Genomic DNA, 22,520 nt, shown 5'->3' with positions numbered 1-22,520 from the left:
ATTATGATGACAATGCAGATAAATTATTGTGAAATGATATAAACATGCGTTAGACCAGGGATGAAAATCTTCCGCAGATCCGCAATTTTTGTATTTTTTTCATTTCCTGGCTTCATATAGCAATGGCAATGAAAAATGTGAGAAAACTGCCAATTTCTAAACAACTTGATGAATATTTTATTTAAAATTTGTTCCACTATCTTTGATTTGAAACTAAGTGGTAGTAGGACCAATTGGTTGAAGTAATATGAAATACAGAAATAAATGAACATAAATATGCGTATATAAAAAATACAACTAACCTATGACATTTGGTTTAAGTGAACACACTCCTGGAACATCAGTTAATAAAAACGTAACTGTTTCAAGACAGTAATAATAAAAAAATGTTGAACAGAAATACATGTTGTAACAATATAAATGCAACAATAAGAACAATCTGAAAAAAGATGAAATAAAAATGACTAGAAATCTTAAATTTTTGATGATGGACTAGAAAATCAATGTTTCTCTTCATTCTGTGATATAAATAGTGGAAAATATGCAAAGTAGTATAAAAGTGGGATTGATTGGTTAAAAAAAGGAAAATATAATTTTCAAAATAATAATAAATTATTTTGAACAAAATTGATAATATTTTGTAAGTAAACAACCAACACTGTTTAGCAAAATTAACTGATATCACACATAAGTTGTGCTACATTATTGCTTTTTAGTTACAATAATATGAGAAATTAGTGCAGTTCATTAATAGGTGCAAACAATATAGGATATTTTAAAATTTGTACAGGTCAAAACAAAGTAGAAAAATGCTGTATTATAATTTGATCTGGCACATTTGGTGGTTTCTTCGTGCAATTTATGGCTGTAAAAGATAAACATTTAATTAAAACTTCAGGAAAAGAAACTATAGTTGGGGCAAAAGCCCAACCAGGCTGCATTATGAAGGCTATGCAGATTCTAATCATAGCATTACAGCACTGCCAGGTTAAATTTGCCTTAACTAAAGGTAGTGTATGTAACAAGGAAATTAAAATAAAAACTACAGCTTATGTCAGCTCTTAAATAATAAAAAAACAGTTTAAACATGCATTTTAAATCAACAACATAAATACTAAGACAATGTTTTTTTTTTTTTTTTTTTTTTTTTTTAACTGGAAAGAGAAAAACTTCACTAATATCTACAGAGGATTACCAAGTGAAACAAGTTTTGAATTTACAAAAGAATATAAACATTCTTTGGGAAAATAATATTCAAAAGTATAAATAATGTTGATTTTGGTATATTAACTGCAACCCAAAGTAGACCATTCTTTGCCCTTAAATTTGGCTAAACGGGCTAAGCACCAAGTCTCCCAATGGATTGCTTGAAGATCTCAGTTTGAAATATAATCCAAACAACTTGGACAGGATCAGAAGAAAGGCTATACAATTCAACATTCATGCACTTGTGTGGATTCGAACTTGGTCCCTTGGTTAGGATGGCCCCAGTCAATTCACCTGTTTCCAATTAAGATCATGAGCCTTCCTACCATTGGATGGATACCTACAATCTGGATGGATAATATTGTCAATGGTTTAGGGGGATCATGATCCTATGACCCTCCCTTTGTACCCACCCCTGGTAATATACAGTAAAACCCCTTTAATGCAGACACTAACGGGACAATTTTTTTTGTCCTCAATAGAGGGATGTCTGCAGGACAGGGGGTTTAATAATGTTATTTGCCTTGGATTTAGGCAATTAAAAATTGTCTGCATAAGAAGGGTGTCTGCACTTGAAGGGTGTCTGTTAGGAGGGGTTTTACTGTATCTAACATTTCATAGTAATACTATCTTTTTACTTTTAGTATCACCATACAACATGCATTACCACATAGAATGGGATAATGGCTTCTTAACAAGCTGACATCAAACATTGAATGACTGGATGAAAGGCAGCAGTTCTAAGCCCTAAATTACCCGGACAGAAGTGACTCGCAGGTTTTTCAGAGTGAATCTTACCATGGTCATAAAGAAACTATCAAAATATCTTTATGACAAGCTGCATTCATCTACTTCATCAAACTATTTCTGGCAAAAAAGGACTCTGTCGTATTCAGGTTAGACAATATAACATGAAAGATATGTAGCAGTAAATTACCACCCTTAAGCCAGGGCTAAGGCCAGGGGCGTAGCTAAGGGGGGGGGGGGGTTTGGAGACAAAACCCCCCCCCCGAAAAGTTAGTCTCAAAAAAAAGAAAAAGAAGAGAGAAGAGAAAGGGAAAAAAAAAGAAGAAAAGGAAAAAATTCCAAGCGATTACACGCACACACATATATATATATACATACATACATACATATATATATATATATATATATATATATATATATATATATATATATATATATATATATATATATATATAAAAGAAGTAACCCCCCCCCCCCCCCCCGAAAGTCGGGTCTAGCTACGCCACTGGCTAAGGCAGAAATACTTGACAGCCCGGTTATCACATCCAGAGACTGCAGTTTTGTTCTTATTAGAATTCATCAGACTGTGGGAATTAGTGAATAACCGAGCTGGAGGCAGAGGTGAGATAAATTTACTTTATCTATCAGTTTGTTGGCACCAGAGATGGGCAGATTCGTATTCGTAAATCCGAATCCGATTTTGATTCACAGTACCTTAACGTGTCAATCCGAATACGAATATATTCGTATTCACAAGTGTGAATCCGAATACGATATTCGGATTCATACCTATGAATCCGAATCCGAATCTATTCAGATTCAGACCTATGAATCCAAATCATTTCTGATTTACATCTGTGAATACGAATCCATTTGGATTCACACTTGGATTCACTGATAAATTCAATTCAAAAGCCCAAAATAAATAAATAAATGTTTGTCTGTACCTCGCTACTGGTCGAGTTTTCGGTGTTAGTGAATTTCTGAAGAAAAGTGGCGATATTGTTATGGGTCCAAAAATTTTATAAGTGGAATTCTACCAAAGTCATGTAAATTGAAACTTGATTTGTTTAAATAATTTTACTGCAGATAATTTATCTCAATTTCACAACTTTAAAATATAATGAATATACAGTGATTGATGCTACAAAGGACCAAATTTGATTGTAAAAATTTGTTGATGTTACAGATACTTGTACCGTTGAAAATACAGATTCTCTCTGAAACGTTTTGTTTAAAAAAAAGAACAAGCATGGTATGATGGAAGATAACGATTTTTTATTCAATAATACAAACATACATTTCAACACTCCATCTCCGGAAGGAAGCATCGATCACAAAGATAATTATTTACTAATAGTTCTACTAACCAAATTTCTCTCGAAAAAACAAAATGCGTAAAAGAAAGCTAGGTTGTATTTTGTATTTCGCATTTATTTTCAACTATCGCAACTGTTGACTACTGCGAAAACGTTCTTCTTTGTACCAAAGAGTTCTATAAAGAGGAACGACTCGTCTACTGCTTCCATTGGCCGCCATGACCAAGCACGGAGACCGGTTTGAGAGAGAACGGTAGTTTCGTTATGAAACGTAATGAAAATTCATGCGGCGATAAATGTTTTTTACTGCGTCAAATTACTGATATTTTTCTTCAAATACAATTTCAAATGGAAATAACAATGGAATCTTCTTTTAATTTTTCTCAAATAATTTTAGGTTAAACTGTAAAAAAAGTTTTAATGAATGATGTATAAAAACATAATGCACTGACAGAATACAGTAATTTTCAACAGATAAATCAGGAAATTTTTAATCAGTACTCAAGAACAACAAAAAACTCTGCATATTTTATTAAACAGATTATAAAATAGTGTTTAAATTGTTGGATCTTACTTCATAACAGGGTTGAAAAAAATCAGGATTTTTAAAAATATGTATATAAAAACACGGTTTTTTAAATTTAAATCGGATTTTTTTTATTTAAATAGAATTTTTGAAATTTAAATTTATTTAAATATAGTATTTGGTATTACCAAGTTAAAATGCCCAAGTTAGATGTTAAATTAGATAATTCTTTTCCTATATATGGTTAAAAATTCATAAAATCTATGTTTGAGTTATTCAGAAATCAGTAAAAAATAATTACACATCTGAGCTTGATAAAATCTTGCTACAATATAAAGTCACATATCCATATGGGTGTATTTCCCAGAAATTTTTTAACAATCAAAATAAATAACACCTTTCTTTTTTCTAAAGAAAAAAAGAGGAAATAATTTGGAAGTACATAAACTGAGAAAGAATAAAAATAGCGTAGAACATCGAATTATTTTCCTTTTTTTTGGAAAAATAACACCTGAAATAAAATGCAAGACGAAAAAAAGGAAACCATATGCTTCTTGTATTTTAAATATTTTAATAAAACTCATCAAGGACTGAAAAGAAGACTTTTTTAGAATTCTTATCTTATAAATTGCATGCATATATTTTTTTTTCTCACTGTTTTGATTTACTGTAAGTTGAGAAGGATTGAAGGATTGTATGTTTATTTTTTAGTGAATAAGTAAATAGCTTACTAGGGTGGTTCAAAAATACATGTAAAAAAAGTTTCTGATAGATAACAGGACACCCCTCAATATTTTTAGACTTGTGGATAGTAATATACCAGAAGAATTTTGACTTCTTATTTCAACTGAAAGAGAGTGCTTAACTCCCTCCCCCAAACATCGTAAGTATGGGGAGGGGCGTTAAAAATTACATTGAACTGAAACAACAATGCTACATATTATAATATACAAAAGTAATATGCATATACATTGCAAAAAAAAAATATTTACAAAAACACAGCTGGGGAAATTGAATGTTTCCAACTTTGTGATATTTCCCATGCTACGACTAATGTTAAATTGAGCACCCTCCTAAAATTTCAGTAAGAAACTGTAACTTTTACAGCATAATACTATTAGTAAGTCTGAAAAAAAAAAAAATAGGGTGTGTCCTGGACTCTAGCTAAAAAAAGTTTTTTTGAACCACTCTAAGCTTAACTCTTAATAGGTACGTATCCAATTTAATTTATTATTTTTAATTTCATTGAAAGGCAAGCTCGTTTCATATATACATATTTTGCAAGTTTTTTCTTTTTTAATGTTACTTGCTACTATGATTTTTTTATATTTTTCTTCGGTTTCAATTACATTTATTTAATAACAATCTGATTTTTTTTTGTTTCTTTTAGTAAGATTACTTATTATTCCGAGGACAATTCTTTGAATTCGGAATGCGAACCTTTTCAGAAATTGCGATTTTCGCTTAGATCAGCACTAAGTGGTGCTTTTTTCAAGCCGGTGAGTGATAATGCCGATGCTATTTCCCTACAGAGAGCCTCTCATAAATCTGTTCGAGCTTTATGTTTAAAATGTGATGCGAATATTCCCTCAAAAACTAAAGAAGTTCAGGTAAACATTTTGAATACTTCGAATTTAATACGCCATTTACAGCGATACCACTCCACTGATACTGTGGAAGAATTCAAAGCTAGTCTTATATCTGCTAAGGAGAATTCGTTATCACGAACCTCCTAGGGAAGTCCCTAACTTGGGAGAATGAACATTTTTTTTTGTTTGTTTTATTTTTAAAGAGAAATCTACACACTTATACCTTGTCTTGAAAGGACGTAGTAAGGCACATCCTGAAAATAGAATACTTCGTTCGAATGGAAAACGTATGATTAATATGCTACTAGAGGTAAAAGTTCAAAACTGTCCCAAGTATGGGCACTTGACTGTACAAAAAAATAGCGAAAATGTTTAGTGTTCATGACCATAAAAATCATGATTTTTAACTTTTTATGGACTTCTAAAACCTGGGTCCAGTAGTATTCGACTTGGGGCTCCAAATAGTAGGAAGTTCATTTTCGGGTCAATTACTTAGTTTGACACCAATAAATATACATCCAAAAACTCGCTAACACCCAAAATTTGAACTGTAGCGAGGTACAAAGAAACATTCATTTATTTATATTGGTCTTTTAAATTGAATTTTTCAGTGAATCCAAGTGTGAATCCAAATGGATTCGTATTCATAGATGTGAATCAGAAATGATTTGGATTCATATGTCTGAATCCGAATAGATTCGGATTCGGATTCATAGGTATGAATCCGAATTTCGTATTTGGATTCACACTAGCAAACATGAATCTATTCGAATTCACACTTGTGAATACGAATGTATTCGTATTCGGATTGGCACGTTAAGGTGCTGTGAATCAAATTCGGATTCGGATTTACGAATACGAATCTGCCCATCTCTGGTTGGCACCCTCAGCTTCAATGAGATGACATCTGCCTCCAGCTAGGTTATTCACTAATCCAGACTGAAGAGCTCTAATAAAACCATAGTGCAGTATCTGGATGTGTGATAATTAGGCTGTCTAGTATATTGCAAGTAGTTCTGCCTTAGCCTTGGCTTGGGGGTGGTAAATTACTGCTAAATACCCAAGCTTTGCCTTCAATTCACGAGTTGAACCGCACCATGCAACGGACACTCGCTGGTGAGATAAATTTACTGTATCTACCAGTTTGTTGGCACTCTCCAGCTTCAATGAGATGACATCTGCCTCTAGCTTGGTTATTCACTAATCCAGACTGATGAGCTCTAATTAAAACAATACTGCAGTCTCTGGATGTGTGATAACTAGGCTGTCTAGTATATTGCAAATAGTTCTGCCTTAGCCTTGGCTTGGGGGTGGTAAATTCACTAATCCAGACTGATAAGTTCAAATAAGAACGAAACTGCAGGTTCTGGATATGATACCCGAGCTGTCTGGTCTATTGCAGAAAGTTATGATTAACCTTTACCAGAATGCACTCAAGATATTTTTTTATTGAAAACAAGTTCTGCTAACAATAATATAGCTTTTTCACAGCAATAACAAATACTGCACTCAATGTATACATACCTTGATTCTTCACTCAAGGAGTTTCTTTTGCAGAAAATCGTTGCAAATTCAATGATCTACGCAGTTTTTCTCCAATGCTGTTTCCTGCTTTCGCCCTTGGAACAACATTTTCTGACTGCTCACTGGATTGCTGGTTCTGTGCAAGTGAAAGTTCAAACTCCTATAAAAAAAAATCATAATATTTTCATGTTTCATTTGTTTATAAGAGAGCTATTGATGTCCTTTAATTAATCACATAGAACATTGAGTACAAACAAAACTGTTTGTCCAAGTTGAGATTTGAATTAATGTTTTCTCATGCAAATACGGGGGACGAATCGGCAATGACGTTTTCTTGCCGATTTGTCAGTCTGATGTCACACACGTTTTGCTAAAGCATTATCATTTCTTTTCTAATTAACGCTTGTGTCTTTATTTAAAATGGTGAGTTGACCATTTAAGTAACATGTTTGTGCATGAAGTTCATATTGAACATGATTTTAACGTTTGAATTTACAAATAAAACTAAATGCTTTTAAATTTCTGCCCTGTTTCATTTTTCCACTGCGTAAATCTCAACAGTCCAGCTTAATCCAATAAATTCAAGGACAGATCCAGAAATTGTTAAAGAATGGAGCGATTGTTTTTTTACCTGACCTCTTACTATGAATCTGATTTACACCTGCTTTAGGGTGGGGCGGGGGGGGGGGGGGGGCGGTGCCACACAAGATTTATTTTAAGCAATATAGAGATTTAGCTAAGGTTGTCTATGAACCTATTTTTCCTTTTTCTATGATAAAGGTATTCTAAAGCTGCGATTTAGAAATTTAACTTCTGGAGGAATGTTTTGAAGCCCCCTCTTTTCCTCCCCACTAACATCATCGAAAAGTCGTCTAATATTGCGTTTTTTGGAACTTTAAGTATCAAAAATTACTGGAGGAAAGTCACTGAGCCCATTCTTTCCCCTAACACTCACTACCTCAGAAGTGTACAATCCAGTTTTCAAGACTTAAATTTTGAAAAATGCCTGGAAGAAGGCCTCTAAACTCCTTCTCCTAACATCACCAAAGATTGTCTAAAAATGTCTTTTTGAAACTTCAATTCCAAAAAGTTTCAGAGGGATTAGAACCTGATTCTTTTCCTTAACCTCATATCAAAGATGGCCTACACTTTTGTTTTAGGACCTCAATTCCGAAAAAAAAGGTGCGCAGGGACTCTCAAAGGGAGGAGTGGTTGCCCCCCTCGCCCCTCCCTTGTATTCCTCCTTGTATAAATTTTAATTTTTATACCGAAAAGCAGAGTTCCCAATAGAGGAAAAAATGTGAGCGAGAAAATCTCATCCTCTCTGTTGAAATTAGAGTGAGATTTTTAAATATTTAAAGACATTTTTCAAAAAAATCTTATTCAAATTAACAGATTAAATAAAATCAGAATCCTACCAGAAACTCTGCTAAAAAATTAAGAAATTATATGTAACATCATATTTTACAAGAAAAAAGAAATTTTCAACTGCACATAAAAAATATACTTAGTATTAAAAAAAATAATTAGGGATATTTCTCGGAAAGTATAAACTTAATACTCATCATTCTATAAATGTATCAGAAGCTTCTTTAACTGAGATAGTGTTCAAAGCAAAATAGGACACTTTCTCTGCCAATCTCATGCCAGCTTGCAACACTAAAGAGCTTCCCCACTTTCATCAATATTGTATGACAGGTGTGTCTCGTAATACGGCCGTGCAAACAATTCAGCAGCAAAAGAAGGGCAAAAGATAGGTGGAATTCAGAATGCAATTTTGGAAAAAGTTAGCTAGTTTTTACATTGACAAAATGAGGGGGGGGGGGAGTTAAAGCTAAAGTTTTAAATGACAAAAATTGAAACATTTCTTGAAAATTTAAGATAGGTCAGAATTTTAGACAAATGTTTGAAGAATCCTGTATGCAGTAGTGTAGGCAAGAAGATGATCACTGTCCAACAAAATTTTAAAACAGTTATACACATTAGTGGTTTGAATTATCATTATTCAAAATTATTGATGACTATTATTATAGAAATTTAAAAAAGAAAATACTCTAAAGATATATCCCCAACTTTTCAAATATCTTATTTTTATCGCTTATCAATACAAAAACTTTAACAATAAGGCACAATAATGAAGATACATAAATCTCTCTTTAAAACTACTTGTAAGTTTAAAAATAAATGCTCCACAGAGATTATGAATAAAAATAGAAATACAAAAGTGAGGACCAACAACAGGCTCCAGGACCCAGCTACTTAAAGTCCCAAGCCTAAAAAACTCCTTATAACTGAATCTCATTACATGAGCTAGAACCTGTTCGAAGTGGAAAATATCTTACACCAATGAACTCATAAAATATTCAAAGCTTTTGCTGTGCATACAAGTTGATGAGTTTAAGTTACATTTCAGAAAATCTAAGAAATTCTTTCATTCACCACTCTGCTATAAATGTCCAAAAATCTAAACTTCTATCAAATTCCCAAGAGCTTTGTGAAAATGTCTGTCAATCTAAAGAAGCCCTGAAAGAATTCCCTTACATCTGCCATGAAGAAATTTAATAATTAGTTCCACATAATGATTGATATAATTTAATAATATTAAAACAATAATGCATAAAACATTTACCATATTTTATTAGTATTTGATATAATTAAAACCTGATTTAACAATTTTGCCATTTATTGAATATTACAGATAAAATTTATAATTCATAGAGGCACAACAGGTAAATTATGGTGAACAAACTCAAAATAAAATAAAAATGTAAAATTTTTTAGAAGTTTCTTGATTTTATAATGAAAAAAAACATTATTAAATAAATTTAACATTGAAAACATTTGCGACACTGAACGCTATAAAAATTATTACTATTCTAATTATAAGCATAGAGGAAATAAATATGAGAATATTTTTAAGCTTGAAAATAAAATTGTCTGAGTTTTAGAGTTTTATTACGTTACAGTACACCAATGAAAGAAACTAACTTCATAAATGAAATGCAGCTAAACATTTTGTTAGTAAAAATGGAGACTAATATGGAAACTTGCCTCAATACTAATGTGAATCAGTAATGATGCAAGTTCTAATTCTTCACTGTACTCATTTTTGAGAGCAACAGAACGATATCCTAAAAAGTCATAAAAAAGAAAGAAAAAAAGTCACACAAGATATGAGCATTGAAAATTAAGTATTAAAAGTATTCAAAACACAATAAGCAAGGCAAAAAATATTTTGATGCATAAAACTTCATACAACATTTTTTTTTCATACGACTGAAGAGTTTAATGAATCATTTCAAGTGACTTTCTGGAAAAAAAAAGGAATATTTTTGTCTAGATGAACTCTATTATTTCCTTTAGACATTAGGATGAAGTGCAGTTAATGGATATTGGGGGGTCAGTGAATTTATTAGCTATTTTCTTTATTTCAGATTTTCAAAATTTAAGCAACAAAACATTTTTTTCTTTCAAATGGGGCTACTTTAGAGGCTTGCTTTTGCAACCTAGTGTAGTTCTCCAATATGACATCTAATCTTTCCAAGTGTCAAAATTAAGGCACAGCTGTCAATAGCAATGATAATTTTGAATCCCAGTTTTCCAGCAGAAGAAAGCACCCGGGCTCTCTCTGATGCAAAACTGCACAACAGATGACATTTTACTGAGGGTGCTCAAAGTCAAACGAATACCCAAGGGATCTTTTACATGTGCCATAATCATGTGTGCTGGATTACCTTTATCTTAAAAATCCATCCACAGGCCACTTAGCCTGCAAATCAGATCCCGGGACCACAAGCGAATGAGGCCAATGCCTTACCATCACGTCACCTAGCTGACTAAACAGCAAAACATTAATTTGGAATAGCTCTTTTCTGACCATGTTCGGTCGAATATTTGATATACAGCAACAAAATGTTCGTACACTTTTAAAATCCTAGAAAACTGCTTGAAAAAAGCTTCATTTTCTAGTGCTTGGAAACCTTGAAAAACGCCCTTGAATTTTTTGATTCACTTTTTAAAAGGTAAATTAAAAAACAAGTAAATATTTTTGACGCCATTTCGCACAATTTTTTCGATTTTATTTGTACACTCCAAAATTCAATTTTCCCCAGAAAATTCCAATTACATTAAAATATTTTTTTCTTTAAAACACCAATGTGGAATTTACGAGATTTTAAACTTATTTCAGACTGACACTCAACTTTTACAATGAACAACTCATTTAGGTAAAAATCTTTTTTTTGGAACTTTACCAACATCCAGCTCATGCTTCGCCAAAAATTGCCTGCAGTGTTTGAGATTTCAATCCTTTTGCATCTTGTAAATTGGAATTATTTAAGAAATTGGAAGCTATTTCAACATACTACCTTAAATCTGCTGACTTGATTCTTAACTTTAAGCTTATTTATTTATTTTTTAAAGTTTGGTTTAAGCTATTAAATAATTGGTCACAACAATCAGCTCCATTATTTTCAGAATCTGCAGCTTCACATATTGGCACTCTTGAATTTCATGTGCCTGAAAACTAGAAATTAGAAGCCAAACTTTTTGCACAGTAAAGACTCAAATATTATTGCTTGTATTAAGCAAACAAGCTTTAAGAGAATTGTTCATATGTTCTCTAAGACACCTCGAGCAATTTAAAGGTTAATCAACTGGTGAATATAATTGGCATAGGAAGTGTTTGCCTGTAATTCTACCTATTCCGAACACTCAATATACAATACCAATTTAGCTGGCTCGGTTCTATTGGTATTTTTGGGGCAACAGACTTAAAAGACTATACTGTGCCAAACGGTGGTAAAAAAGTAGAAAAAGAGGCCAAAAAGTGAATTTTATCAAGAAGGAAAGGACATAAACCGTCTAGAAATTTGAAAAGTTCAGCCAAAATAAACACATGAAAGAAGTTTTAAATGTTGAATATGAGCCAAAAGAATTAACTGAGAAATAATTTGAGTAACATAAAAAAATGTTAATAACAAAACAAAGATCAGACTCAAACAAGAAGAAACACTAAATTAAAGACAAAAATCCAAACTCCTGAAAGAAAGGGAACAATTTAGGATGAGGTGAGACTTATTTTGCTGCACTAACTGTAAAAGTCATATCTGCAGCTGAGTTCAAAATGAGAAATTGCCATTTAAAATTGTGCAGCTCTATGTATGTGATTTAGATCCACTTTTTTTTATAGAATTGTTAAAAAATATTTCCCATTGAAATATCATCATAAAACATTGTATTTAGGTGAAATATGACAGAGAACCACCTGGTGACCATAACTCAATAAATATGTGTATAAACAATCAATGATAAAAAGTGCAGACACTACTTTTGGGCTTAGCATGGCAGTATTGCTTGTGCAAGTTGTTCCAATTCATATTAGTGTTGATGTTTTCCACACTTCTATAATTTTTGTAAATAATATTTATTCAAATTAGATAAGTAAAACTGGAAAACAGCCATAGACATCAGAACAAAATTTAGGAGCTGATAAACTTAAAATTTTACACTTGTAGAGTTTTACCATAAAAGCCAAATAAATTTAATGCTAATAAATTAATTGATATCAGCAAGGGAAATTGGGATGGTTTATTTTACTAACAATACTTTTTATGGCATTTTGTTGTGAGTGCTTCAATATAAAAAAACACATGCACATATTTCTCCAAAAATAGAAAAATTAAATAATGTGGAAGAAAAACTCACCAGCACGTAAACAGTTAACAGGATAAGAGGTTTGAGCAAGGAAATTGGAATCGCCGAACACATCAATATACTGTGCAACAAATCGGATTAAAGCCAAGTCTTTATTATAAATGATAAAGGTGAAAGATTCTTTCCATACAGGATTAAAACCATTGTCCTCTGAAAAATAAAGAATGTCGGTGCATTTCATAACTGTAACATTATTTATGAGAAAAACAACCTCAAGAAATACAACAAGGAAAAATACCGTCTAATAGCACCTCTTTTTGACTGGATCAAGAAACGTGCTACTCATGTGTCCCAGTTTGAGCACTACTGTTATATAGTACACAACCCTCCCGTGGTAACTATACTCGACTGCAAGCTTAGTTGACAATGAAGAAATAGGCCGAGGCCAAGCAAAGGAAATAGTTCCTAGCGTCTTGTCTGATATTCGGGTGAAATTACGCCTTTCATCCTAGAAATCGGATTAGTTAGTTAAACCAATGCATACATAACCTTTTTTTGTCATACTTTCTGTCAATCATTACATATCTTCAATTTTATCAGCAAAGCAGTAAATTCATCCACGGAGCATTTCATCCATTTGAATCATCAGCAGCTCATAGACAGGTGGGGAACTCCTCCCATTCGCAAAGTAAGTAGGGTATTTAGCTTATAAGTGAGGCATTTTATCTGTTAACTCGGGTTTTCTTCTGCGGGTCGTGCAACTTGCTTGCAACTTAAGTCATTGTCAACTTAAGTTGCAAGCAAGTATAGTTGGTTTGCTTTTTATGCCAATCAGCCGCCCATGGCAGTTGTTTAGCTTTTTTCATATAAAACATAGAATAGTTCTTGCTTCCAGCAAACTATTCAAAGTACTTACAACCCTACCAAATCAGGAATTTAATTTCAAGATTAGCTAGGAGCTTGAAAATCTTAAAACATTGTGTTTTGACTCCATTTTTGTACCAAATTTCCGCTTATTAAAATTCTTGACTTAATATATTTATGGAAGGGAATCATGTTGCCTCTGAGTTTCCTTTGCTCGAGATTTTATAAAGCCTTCATAATCTAAATCTATATAATAGAATTTTCATAATTTAAATCTGAAACTTACTAACTTAATAACACGGTTGTATTCCATTTGACAATTTCCAATAAATTACTGTCATTTTTTGTGTAGTTATACAAGGCATGAACAGCATGTTCCAATATAGGTATTTAGAAACTTTCATGTATTGATAGAATTCCTTATTCCCAGATAATATTTCCAGTAAGTCCCCTCCCCCCCCCTCTAAATTCTTTTCCATCTGTTCATTTGAAACTATTTTTTGTTTTGAACAAGCAAAATAGCAATGATGACACATTTGTCAGAAGTAGAGACAGTGAAGGAGTGCTGTATGTGCATATACATACATCAGCACACATATGAAATTACATACTAATAACAAAAACATTAGAAGTTTTAAATAAATTGGATTTTGAAAAATTACCTTTTGTAGTTGTTTTAAAACGATTGCAATCATATTCTGCTCCAACAATCTCTATTTCAAAAAATGGACTGATTATGCCTTTGGTAAATTTCATCAGGTGACGAGCAGCAATTATCTAAATCAAAATAAAAAATATTTTCATGAAAACAGATGATAAGCTATTCATTTAGCAAACATTTAAATGAATATACCTATTCACAAATTAAAACAAATTTTCAACTTTATCATAAGCACTTCAAAACTTGACTAACAAAATAATATATAATATGCAATTTTGAAATAGACAACACAGAGTTCGGAAATATCATGATATTTTCAAAAATATCCAATATTTTGATATACATCCAATATTTTCAATCAGGACAAACTCTTCAAGATAGTAAATGCATCTTTAAAACACTCCTTATTTTCTTACATTGTTATTACAATATGCAGACTTAAAATTAAGATTTCTTTTATTATTTATGTCTAACATTTCATTTCACATTTTAATCAGTTTTAATGGAATTAATTTAGCATTCACTGTTTTATTCATTTTCGTTCTGTTAGCTAGTTTTACACAGTTATATGATTCAGAAACAAAAAGAGATGTATTAGTTGGTGCATTGTCATAAGACATTTTCTTTTTTTCTGACCAACGTTTAATATTAAATTACGCACTTTTAATCTGAATTAAAATTGTTACATTACTAATAATTTTATGAATCTATATAAATAAAACAAAGAATATCTGTGTATGTGGGTATATATATATATATATATATATATATATATGTGTATGTTCCCTACACAAATCCAGTTTTCGTCGGATCTGAACCAAATTTGGCAGAGAGGTACTTGGACACCGGAGAAGGAACGTAGGGGGATTTTCGAATGCCAAACCCCCCCCCCCCCCGAACCATTCGAATTTTAATTTTATGACCTGAAAATGGCATTAAATGGCTCTTTCTACCCAAAATAATTATCCGATCAGTTCGATTTTAACGCTATTCGAAAGTCTGCAAAAAATACCCGAAGAGTTCATTCATTTCCTTTGAATTAAAAAAACGGCTATAAAATCACCGGGGAAAAATTAAAAAGCACTTTTAAGCCTAATGGAACTCTATTATCCTATTGGAAAAACTATCCTTTGAGCGATCTCATTACAGATTAGAAGGTTGCCATTTTTTTTCACGACTGTGACTAAATAAAATTTTGTTTTTGTTTTGAGGTAAAAATATCGCCTTTTGATTATTATTTGGGTATTTATCTTCTTCCTTTTTTTTGTTAGGATTTTAGTTGTATTTATGGAGGGTTGCGTTTAATTTATTCGGGAATTTTAGATTTGTCATTTTCTTTCTTTAAGAATATTTATTTTGATGGGAAATTTTAGTGTTTTTTTCTCTAATTGAAGCTTAATTGTTAAATATGACTCACTTGACACAACTTTTATTTTCAAGGTAGACCGCGCAAAGCCGGGCGACACAGCTAGTATAAAATAATAAAGGAATACAGTAGAGAACCAATTGTCCGGGAAATTTGAGACCATTGCTATCCTGGATATCTGACTTTTCCGGTTTTCTGGATTGATAAAAGGGCTATTGGCCGATTGTTTATTTAAACTTAAGTTACTTTAATAAATAGTAACACACATTAAAATAAGAAGAAAACAGTTCAGAAATGCTTTTAAATATTGAAATATTAAAAACTACTAGAGTGAGAGAATAATTTAAACACAAAAAAAAACTGATGCTATCAATAAGACCTGAGGCCCTCACATTCAGTTTGGAAAAGAAAAAAAAAACTTTTTGGTGTTTTAAAATAAAAGAAAATAAAGGGAAAGGCAAGAAACAAGTTTTTGAACCTAAATGTGCTATTTTCTATTATAGTGTGTAAACGAATTTGGATATCTGACCTTCTGAATATTTGGATATCTGACTTTCCCGGTTTTCTGGATTGCTAAAAAGCGCTATTGGCCGATTGTTTATTAAACTTAAGTTACTTAAATAAATAGTAATACACATTAAAACAAGAAAAAAACAGTTCAGAAATGCTTTTAAATATCGAAATATAAAAAACTACTATTGTGAGAGAATAATTTAAACACCAAAAAAAAAAAAACTGAAACTATCAATAAGACCTGAGGCCCTCACATTCAGTTTGAAAAAGAAAGTTTAGGTGTTTTAAAACCAAAGAAAATGAAGGGAAGGACAAGAAACAAGTTTTTGAACATAAATGCGAGATTTTTCTACTATAGTCATGGGTGCAAGTTTGGTGATGTGTTCAAGACGGAAAATATTTTCAGCCCCCCCCCCCCCACCCGCATGCTGGCTTAAGGAAAAATTTGTATATATAAATGTTGTAGATTTTAACAATGCCAGTTTTGGAATCTGTTTGACTTAAATTTTAAGCCTTAAAATTGTAATATTTAAGTGATTTGACATCACAATTCCAAAACGTCTAAAATCCAGCAATAAAAGGGGGGGGGGGGGTCTGGGGGTCTCCCCCAGAAATTTTTTCAAATTGAAGTCCAAAAAACATTATGGTAGGTCATTTTGGTAAAGTTCAGGGAAAGGAGGGGTTCAGGGACTCTTACATCAATTATTTCAAACTGATAGTCCCAAAATCACAATATTGGGCAACCTTCAAAAAATAATAGAGAAAGGGGGGGACGCTATGGGCTTTTCCTGAAATTAAAGATTTAAAAACAAATAGTAATTTAAATTTCATAACGTTTATACGCTTTTTGAATGCACTATTGAAGGGATGAAGTTCAGGAACCCACCTTCGGTAACATTTTGAAATTGAAGTTTCAAAAACGTAATTTTAGACGATGTTGGATAATGTAAGGGGTAAAAGCGTTTGCAGCACCCCACCATTAGTTTTTTGCCGATCGTAAACATTTTTATTGCAGCAATAAAATCGCTTAGGACATAAGATTTTCCCTTTTGCAACATAAATCAGTTCTGATCGGAAAGTCTACCCAAGGTAGGGCCAACAAAGAAGGAAAGGTGGGGGGAGGGTAAAGCCGACTAATGATAATGAACTGTCACCATTCCCCCACACAGTCTTCATTTGAAAAAGAATTCTTTTATCAGATAAAATTAGCAATAAAAAATCGCTTCAGTGAAGTAGATATATTTTTTAAACAAGGTACCCTTTCCAACATTCATTAATTAAAAAAAGAAATAGGGGAACCGAATCCTAACCCCAGGCAGGGTTCCCGAATCACATCCCTCTTAAGGCACTCAAATATAGTCTAAAGTGGCGCTTTAAATATTTCAGCATCAAAGAATTTTCGGAATACAACTCCCGAAACCCTTCCTCTGAATTCACCACAAATGTCCTAAATTTCAATTTTTAAGGCTTCAGTTTCTAAATTGTTTTGTAGGAATAGTACCCCTCTTACCTATAAACATGACTTATGACCTCCTAAAAATTTTAATACTTTAATTTTGGAAACTTTTTGAAAGAATCTTCCTACATCCTTCCCCCTTAAGTCAGTCAAAGATAACCCAAAACAAAGCTCTACAAATTTCAGAAACGAAAATATTTCGGGATGAGGGTGTGGAATCCCCCCCTCTCATTGTGTTTACTAAATGCAGTGTAAGTTTTTGTTGAAGATTAATTTTTCTATTGAGAGAGCAACCCCCTTCCACACATCGCCAATGACAACCCAAAGTTTTAAGACTTCAATTTCGAAAACGTTCCGAGAAAGACCCCGGAATTCCCTAACTCTTAACTCACTCAAAAATAGCTAAAATAGCATTTCAGTACTTCGGGGAGAGAGACGCCCCCCCCCCCCCTTCCGAACTCTTTCCTCTAAGTTCACTAAGTTTTACTTAAATTTGCAGTTTCCCCTTTTCATCACCGAAAATTTAAGAATTTAAATTCTAAAACGTATTGGGAGAAAGCCTTCGAATTCACTCCTTTTAAGTCTTCCAAAGATTACCTAAAGCTGAGTACTTCAGCTTTGAATATTTTTTGGGAAAGGAGAACCCCGAACCCGAAGATGGTCTAAAGTTGCGCTTTTAAGACTCCAATTTCGGAATTAAGCCCAAAAGAGAGCCCCCTCCCTCCCTCTTGACATTGACAAAGACAGCATAAAAGTTTTAAGGGGGTCCGGGACACATTTTGAAAATGTTTTTATTATGTACTTTAGAGTTTTGAAATTTTTTGAACTGATTCATCATTTATTTAATAAGCAAAATCATAACATAAATATGAAAAAAAAAATTTTTTTATTTAAATTTAATTAGTTTTTTTCAAAAAAATGGGGTTGCTTTAAATTGCTATAACTCAAAATATTGTTGGTCAATTTTCAATTTTTTTTCAAAAAAGTATGCACAAATATCTAAGCTTTAATTTTTATTCGGCGATTTTAAAAATATTGATTCAATAAGAAATAAAAAATATTTGAAGAAAAATTTCGAAAAATTCGAAGATACTTTTTTTTAAAAAAATCATAACTTTTGCAGTAAACGTTTTTTTCAAATTCGCCGAATAAAAATTAAAGTAAATTGCTTGAAAAAGATATGCTCCAAGTTTCATTACTTTATCTCTATCGGTTCCTGACTTATAAGAGTTTGAATGCAAGAAATCGGGAAAAATTGCATCATGGAGAAAAACGCGTTTAAAGTTTTAAAGTTATGTACACATTCGTTAGATGCATGCAACAAAAATAACTATAACTTTCGTTCTATTTAAGGTGGAAACAAGATTCAAACGTCCTCTTAAGCAGAAAAAAACGGAGCAATTTTTCAAATTATAAAAAAAATTTTCAAAATTTGAGGATTTTTGTGTCCCGGACCCCCTTAAGACTTCAATTACAAACACTTTTCGGAAGAGGGTCTCAAATGCCCTTTAACTTAAGTCATTTATGTATAGCCTCAAATAGTTTAATACATCAGCTACAAAACATTTTCATGTTAGAACACCAAAACCATCTCTCATAAATTCACCAAAGATTGCCTAAATTAGTGTTTTTAAGTCTCCAGTCTCCGATTTTTTTAAAACCTCCCCCTCCCCGCTTTTACATCATTAAACGTTTTGACTTTTACCTAAAACTAAAAAAAAGCCTAAAACCTTTTGACACTGTTTAAGGGTTTGCAGAGGAGAAATATCAAACCACTCCTAGCTTCAAAAATATTTTCAATTGAGTTTTTCGATATTTTATACTGTAACCCGTGAGTACCCCCCCCCCCCCCGCCTTAGATTGTCCAAGATATCAACGTTTTAAAACCTCAGTATCGCGGGTTAATTTGCGAACAGATTACCCTCTTTGCAAGAGCAGCGTTTTTTCGCAAACTCGTGCTCCGTTATTTTTCTTCTTTCCTTTCTCTCCCCTCCATATTCCCATTCTAGCGAGTATTAGATTCAATGACAGAATTTAGTGTTTCCTCAAGTCTTTGTCAAAAATGCAGGAACGGTTGCCCATCGGTGTTTCCAACCAGCTTGAAATCCCCCTCCCCCGCCCCCGATTATTTCCAAAATTTCCATTTTCATTAAAATTTCCAAAATCCTTGATAGTTTCCGTTTTACCTGGTATGTGGACGCCCTTTGATGTGCGAAAATATTTCATCTTGTCAGCAATCACTCTCAATCGGTGATGGATCTCAACTCTTAAGACCTTTTAAGAGCGTACATAATTTTCATTTATGCGTGTAAACTTTGCAAAAAGAAAAAACCGTAAATAAAAAAAAACGAATGGATGATCGAAAATAGCATGAGAAAAAGCTAAATTTTCAATTAGAGCCGATTGCTTCGAAAAATCAGGGAGAATAGCGAGCAACTCCTTGGTCAATGCAGTGAGTTGGAAATAACAGAGCTACACCTAAAAAAAAGTCAAACGCCGCGAGTCGAAAAGCCACTCCTCCAAAAGTACGTTGCAAACAAAACGAGCCCATGGCAGAAAACCGAGAGAATGTCGATGTAAATTCGTGGTTATGCAACGGTCCAGTAATATTAAAGCATATTTTTCAAACATTCAATTTTTCTTTTTTCATTAAAAACTAAAAGAAAGTCATCGAATTTCTTTCCGTCCCGACCTCCGTCTCGGAAATTTTGTCAAGAGGGAAATCCGTCCTGAGACGGAAGGTCTTGCACCCATGACTATAGTGTGTAAACAAATTTGTTTTTTATGAATGCGTTTTTTTTTCCAATTTTTTTTGCACAGGTTTTGTATTTAGATTTACTATCAGGAAAGTTGTCGAATCTGGTTTTCGGCATCTCCCGCACTCTCATGACATCACTTACACTCTAAACAGCTTTAATTAAAAGCCATTCAATAAAATATTGCATTAGAATGCGACAATATTTTCGCCTCAGAGCAACACTAAGAAATCTAATAATCCCAGGAATAACACTAAGATATCCCACTGTTGCTCTGAGGCGACGATATTCATTTCTTTAGTTTTTAGTTGGAATAAAACACGAAAACTTCAGACTTACTAATGAAGTACTTTTTAATTCAAGAAAATATTCGAAAATTTTGTCCCGTGTAAAGGATAACCATTTGAAATTTGTTTTTGTAAATATTTTCCCGAGTTATACGTGAGTAATATGGCATTTATTACGAAACTTTTCATATTCTTTTAGGTATTTTTAAAAAAATGCTTAGTTTTTCAAAAATTGCCAAAAATGCGTATCTTTTAAAAATGACGGGAAAATCGGCAAAAAGTTGCCGGTTTTCTGGTTTTCCATTTTTTTGGTTCTCAGATAAAAGTTCTGCACTGTACTATATTACTTTATTTTTATGATGTGATACATCATAATATAACATAGTACATAACGTTTTTGTTATTTTCAAAAATAAATGAACAATATTACTATGACTAATATAAGTTTTATATTAAAAATATCGTGGTTGAAAAAATAAGTATAAAAATATCAAAATATCACGATATTTTCAAAATAAATATTGGATATATATTGTGATATATATCATGATATATATCGACTGATATATATCGGCAAACCCTGAGACAACATAATGAGACGGATTAGTTTTCAGAAAGTTACATCTGTAAAATAATAGTACTTACTTCAAGTGTAACAACTATGGGTTTTACACCTTGAAGAGTTGTCTTATCATAAGGATCAAAAGCTTCGTCAAGCATAAAACTAGGTTTTAAGACATATCCACACCTATTAAAGAAAACAAATGCATTAGAAAAGATTTTAAAACTTACAACCCACAATTAGAAGTTAATTACGTAGTTTGAATCAATGATTTTTCAAGATGACATAAATTCTAAATGTGTCATGAGATTGAATAAATGAAGTTGTCTTTGGTAACTAATTAGCAAAGTAATGAATATTGTACTTGTTCTAAATTTTTGTAATAAAGGGCATTCCAACTGTCAATTTGATAACAGTGAATCAAATTGACAAATATTTAAAAACACTGAAAAAATAAATGGTATACAAAGTTCATGATTACACTAAATGTCTTAACTTTCTTTTTGTCAAAATTTAAAATTTTCAGAAATTAAAAAAAAAAGGAATATTAACAAAAATGTTGTAATGAGTCATCAAGAATATTTGCATTCTGGGAGATGGCACCCAGCAGAGCACAGAATTAAGTTTTTTGTTTTGAAAGCCTAAATGTGAAAGTAATTTTTTGAAACAAATAACCAAATGCATATACCTGCCATTCTGTAAAAATCGAGCTTGGTTCAACTGCATGGCTTTATCTAAAAATAAAGAAACACATAAATCTAAACTTTCAAATTAGTGAATTGCCTTTGAAAATTTCCTTTTATGGTTCATTCTTGCACAAAGGGCAATTGCCTTGAATATCCCTTACATATTTTTAACTTAAAGAAAAGATATACAGTATCTTGACATTACTGTGCTATCATTCTACTTAACAGATCAGCAACAAGAGTTTTGAATTTCAAAAATATTTTGCATCCAAGATTTACAAATACAAATACAAAAGTGACGACCAGCAACAGGCTCTGGGTCCAGCTACACTAGTCCTAGTCAATTACAATCCCCAGTGAAGATCAATGGCCCTCTTAAAACTGTCTACTCCCTTGCTCATTACCACCTCTTCCGGTAAGCTGTTCCAAGGTTCCACTACCCTGCTAAAATAATAATTTTTCCTAATATCCATGTTAGCCTGAGATTTAAATAGCTTAAAACAATGACCCCTTGTCCTGTTTTCAGTGCTAAACTTCAGCCCCGTAACATCTTTTGTTTTAATAAATTTAAACAGCTGAATCATGTCCCCTCGGTCTCTTCTTTGCTCAAGACTGTACATTTTAAGCCTTCTGAGCCTGGAATCATAATCTAAGTGGGAAAGTTCACTTATTAGCCTTGTAGCCCGCCTTTGAACCCTTTCCAATACATTAATGTCTTTCTTACGATAAGGAGACCAAAACTGAACAGCATACTCCAAATGGGGTCTTACCAAACAACACGTACCGTACAACACGATGATTAA

At 32.4% G+C, this 22,520-nt stretch overlaps 1 protein-coding gene across 1 annotated transcript in view; it reads right to left on the bottom strand.

Moving 5' to 3' along the window:
• Window positions 1–222: 222 nt before the first annotated feature.
• LOC129230395 (1-phosphatidylinositol 4,5-bisphosphate phosphodiesterase gamma-1-like) overlaps window positions 223–22,520 on the bottom strand; it is a 126,727-nt gene continuing 104,429 nt past the window's right edge. The window contains exons 26-32 of the mRNA XM_054864793.1: window positions 21,720–21,765; window positions 21,115–21,217; window positions 14,093–14,207; window positions 12,618–12,776; window positions 9,963–10,042; window positions 6,912–7,071; window positions 223–865 (exon numbers count right to left, since the gene is read on the bottom strand). Of these exons, the coding sequence (XP_054720768.1) occupies window positions 6,925–7,071; window positions 9,963–10,042; window positions 12,618–12,776; window positions 14,093–14,207; window positions 21,115–21,217; window positions 21,720–21,765 (650 nt within the window). The 3' untranslated portion in view covers window positions 223–865; window positions 6,912–6,924. The remainder of the gene's footprint in view (window positions 866–6,911; window positions 7,072–9,962; window positions 10,043–12,617; window positions 12,777–14,092; window positions 14,208–21,114; window positions 21,218–21,719; window positions 21,766–22,520) is intronic.

Source organism: Uloborus diversus, chromosome 9 (assembly GCF_026930045.1).
Source record: "Uloborus diversus isolate 005 chromosome 9, Udiv.v.3.1, whole genome shotgun sequence".
In the NCBI taxonomy this organism is placed as follows: domain Eukaryota; kingdom Metazoa; phylum Arthropoda; class Arachnida; order Araneae; family Uloboridae; genus Uloborus; species Uloborus diversus.
Note: the sequence above shows the minus strand (reverse complement) of the source record. Positions and strands in the feature narration are given on the sequence as shown.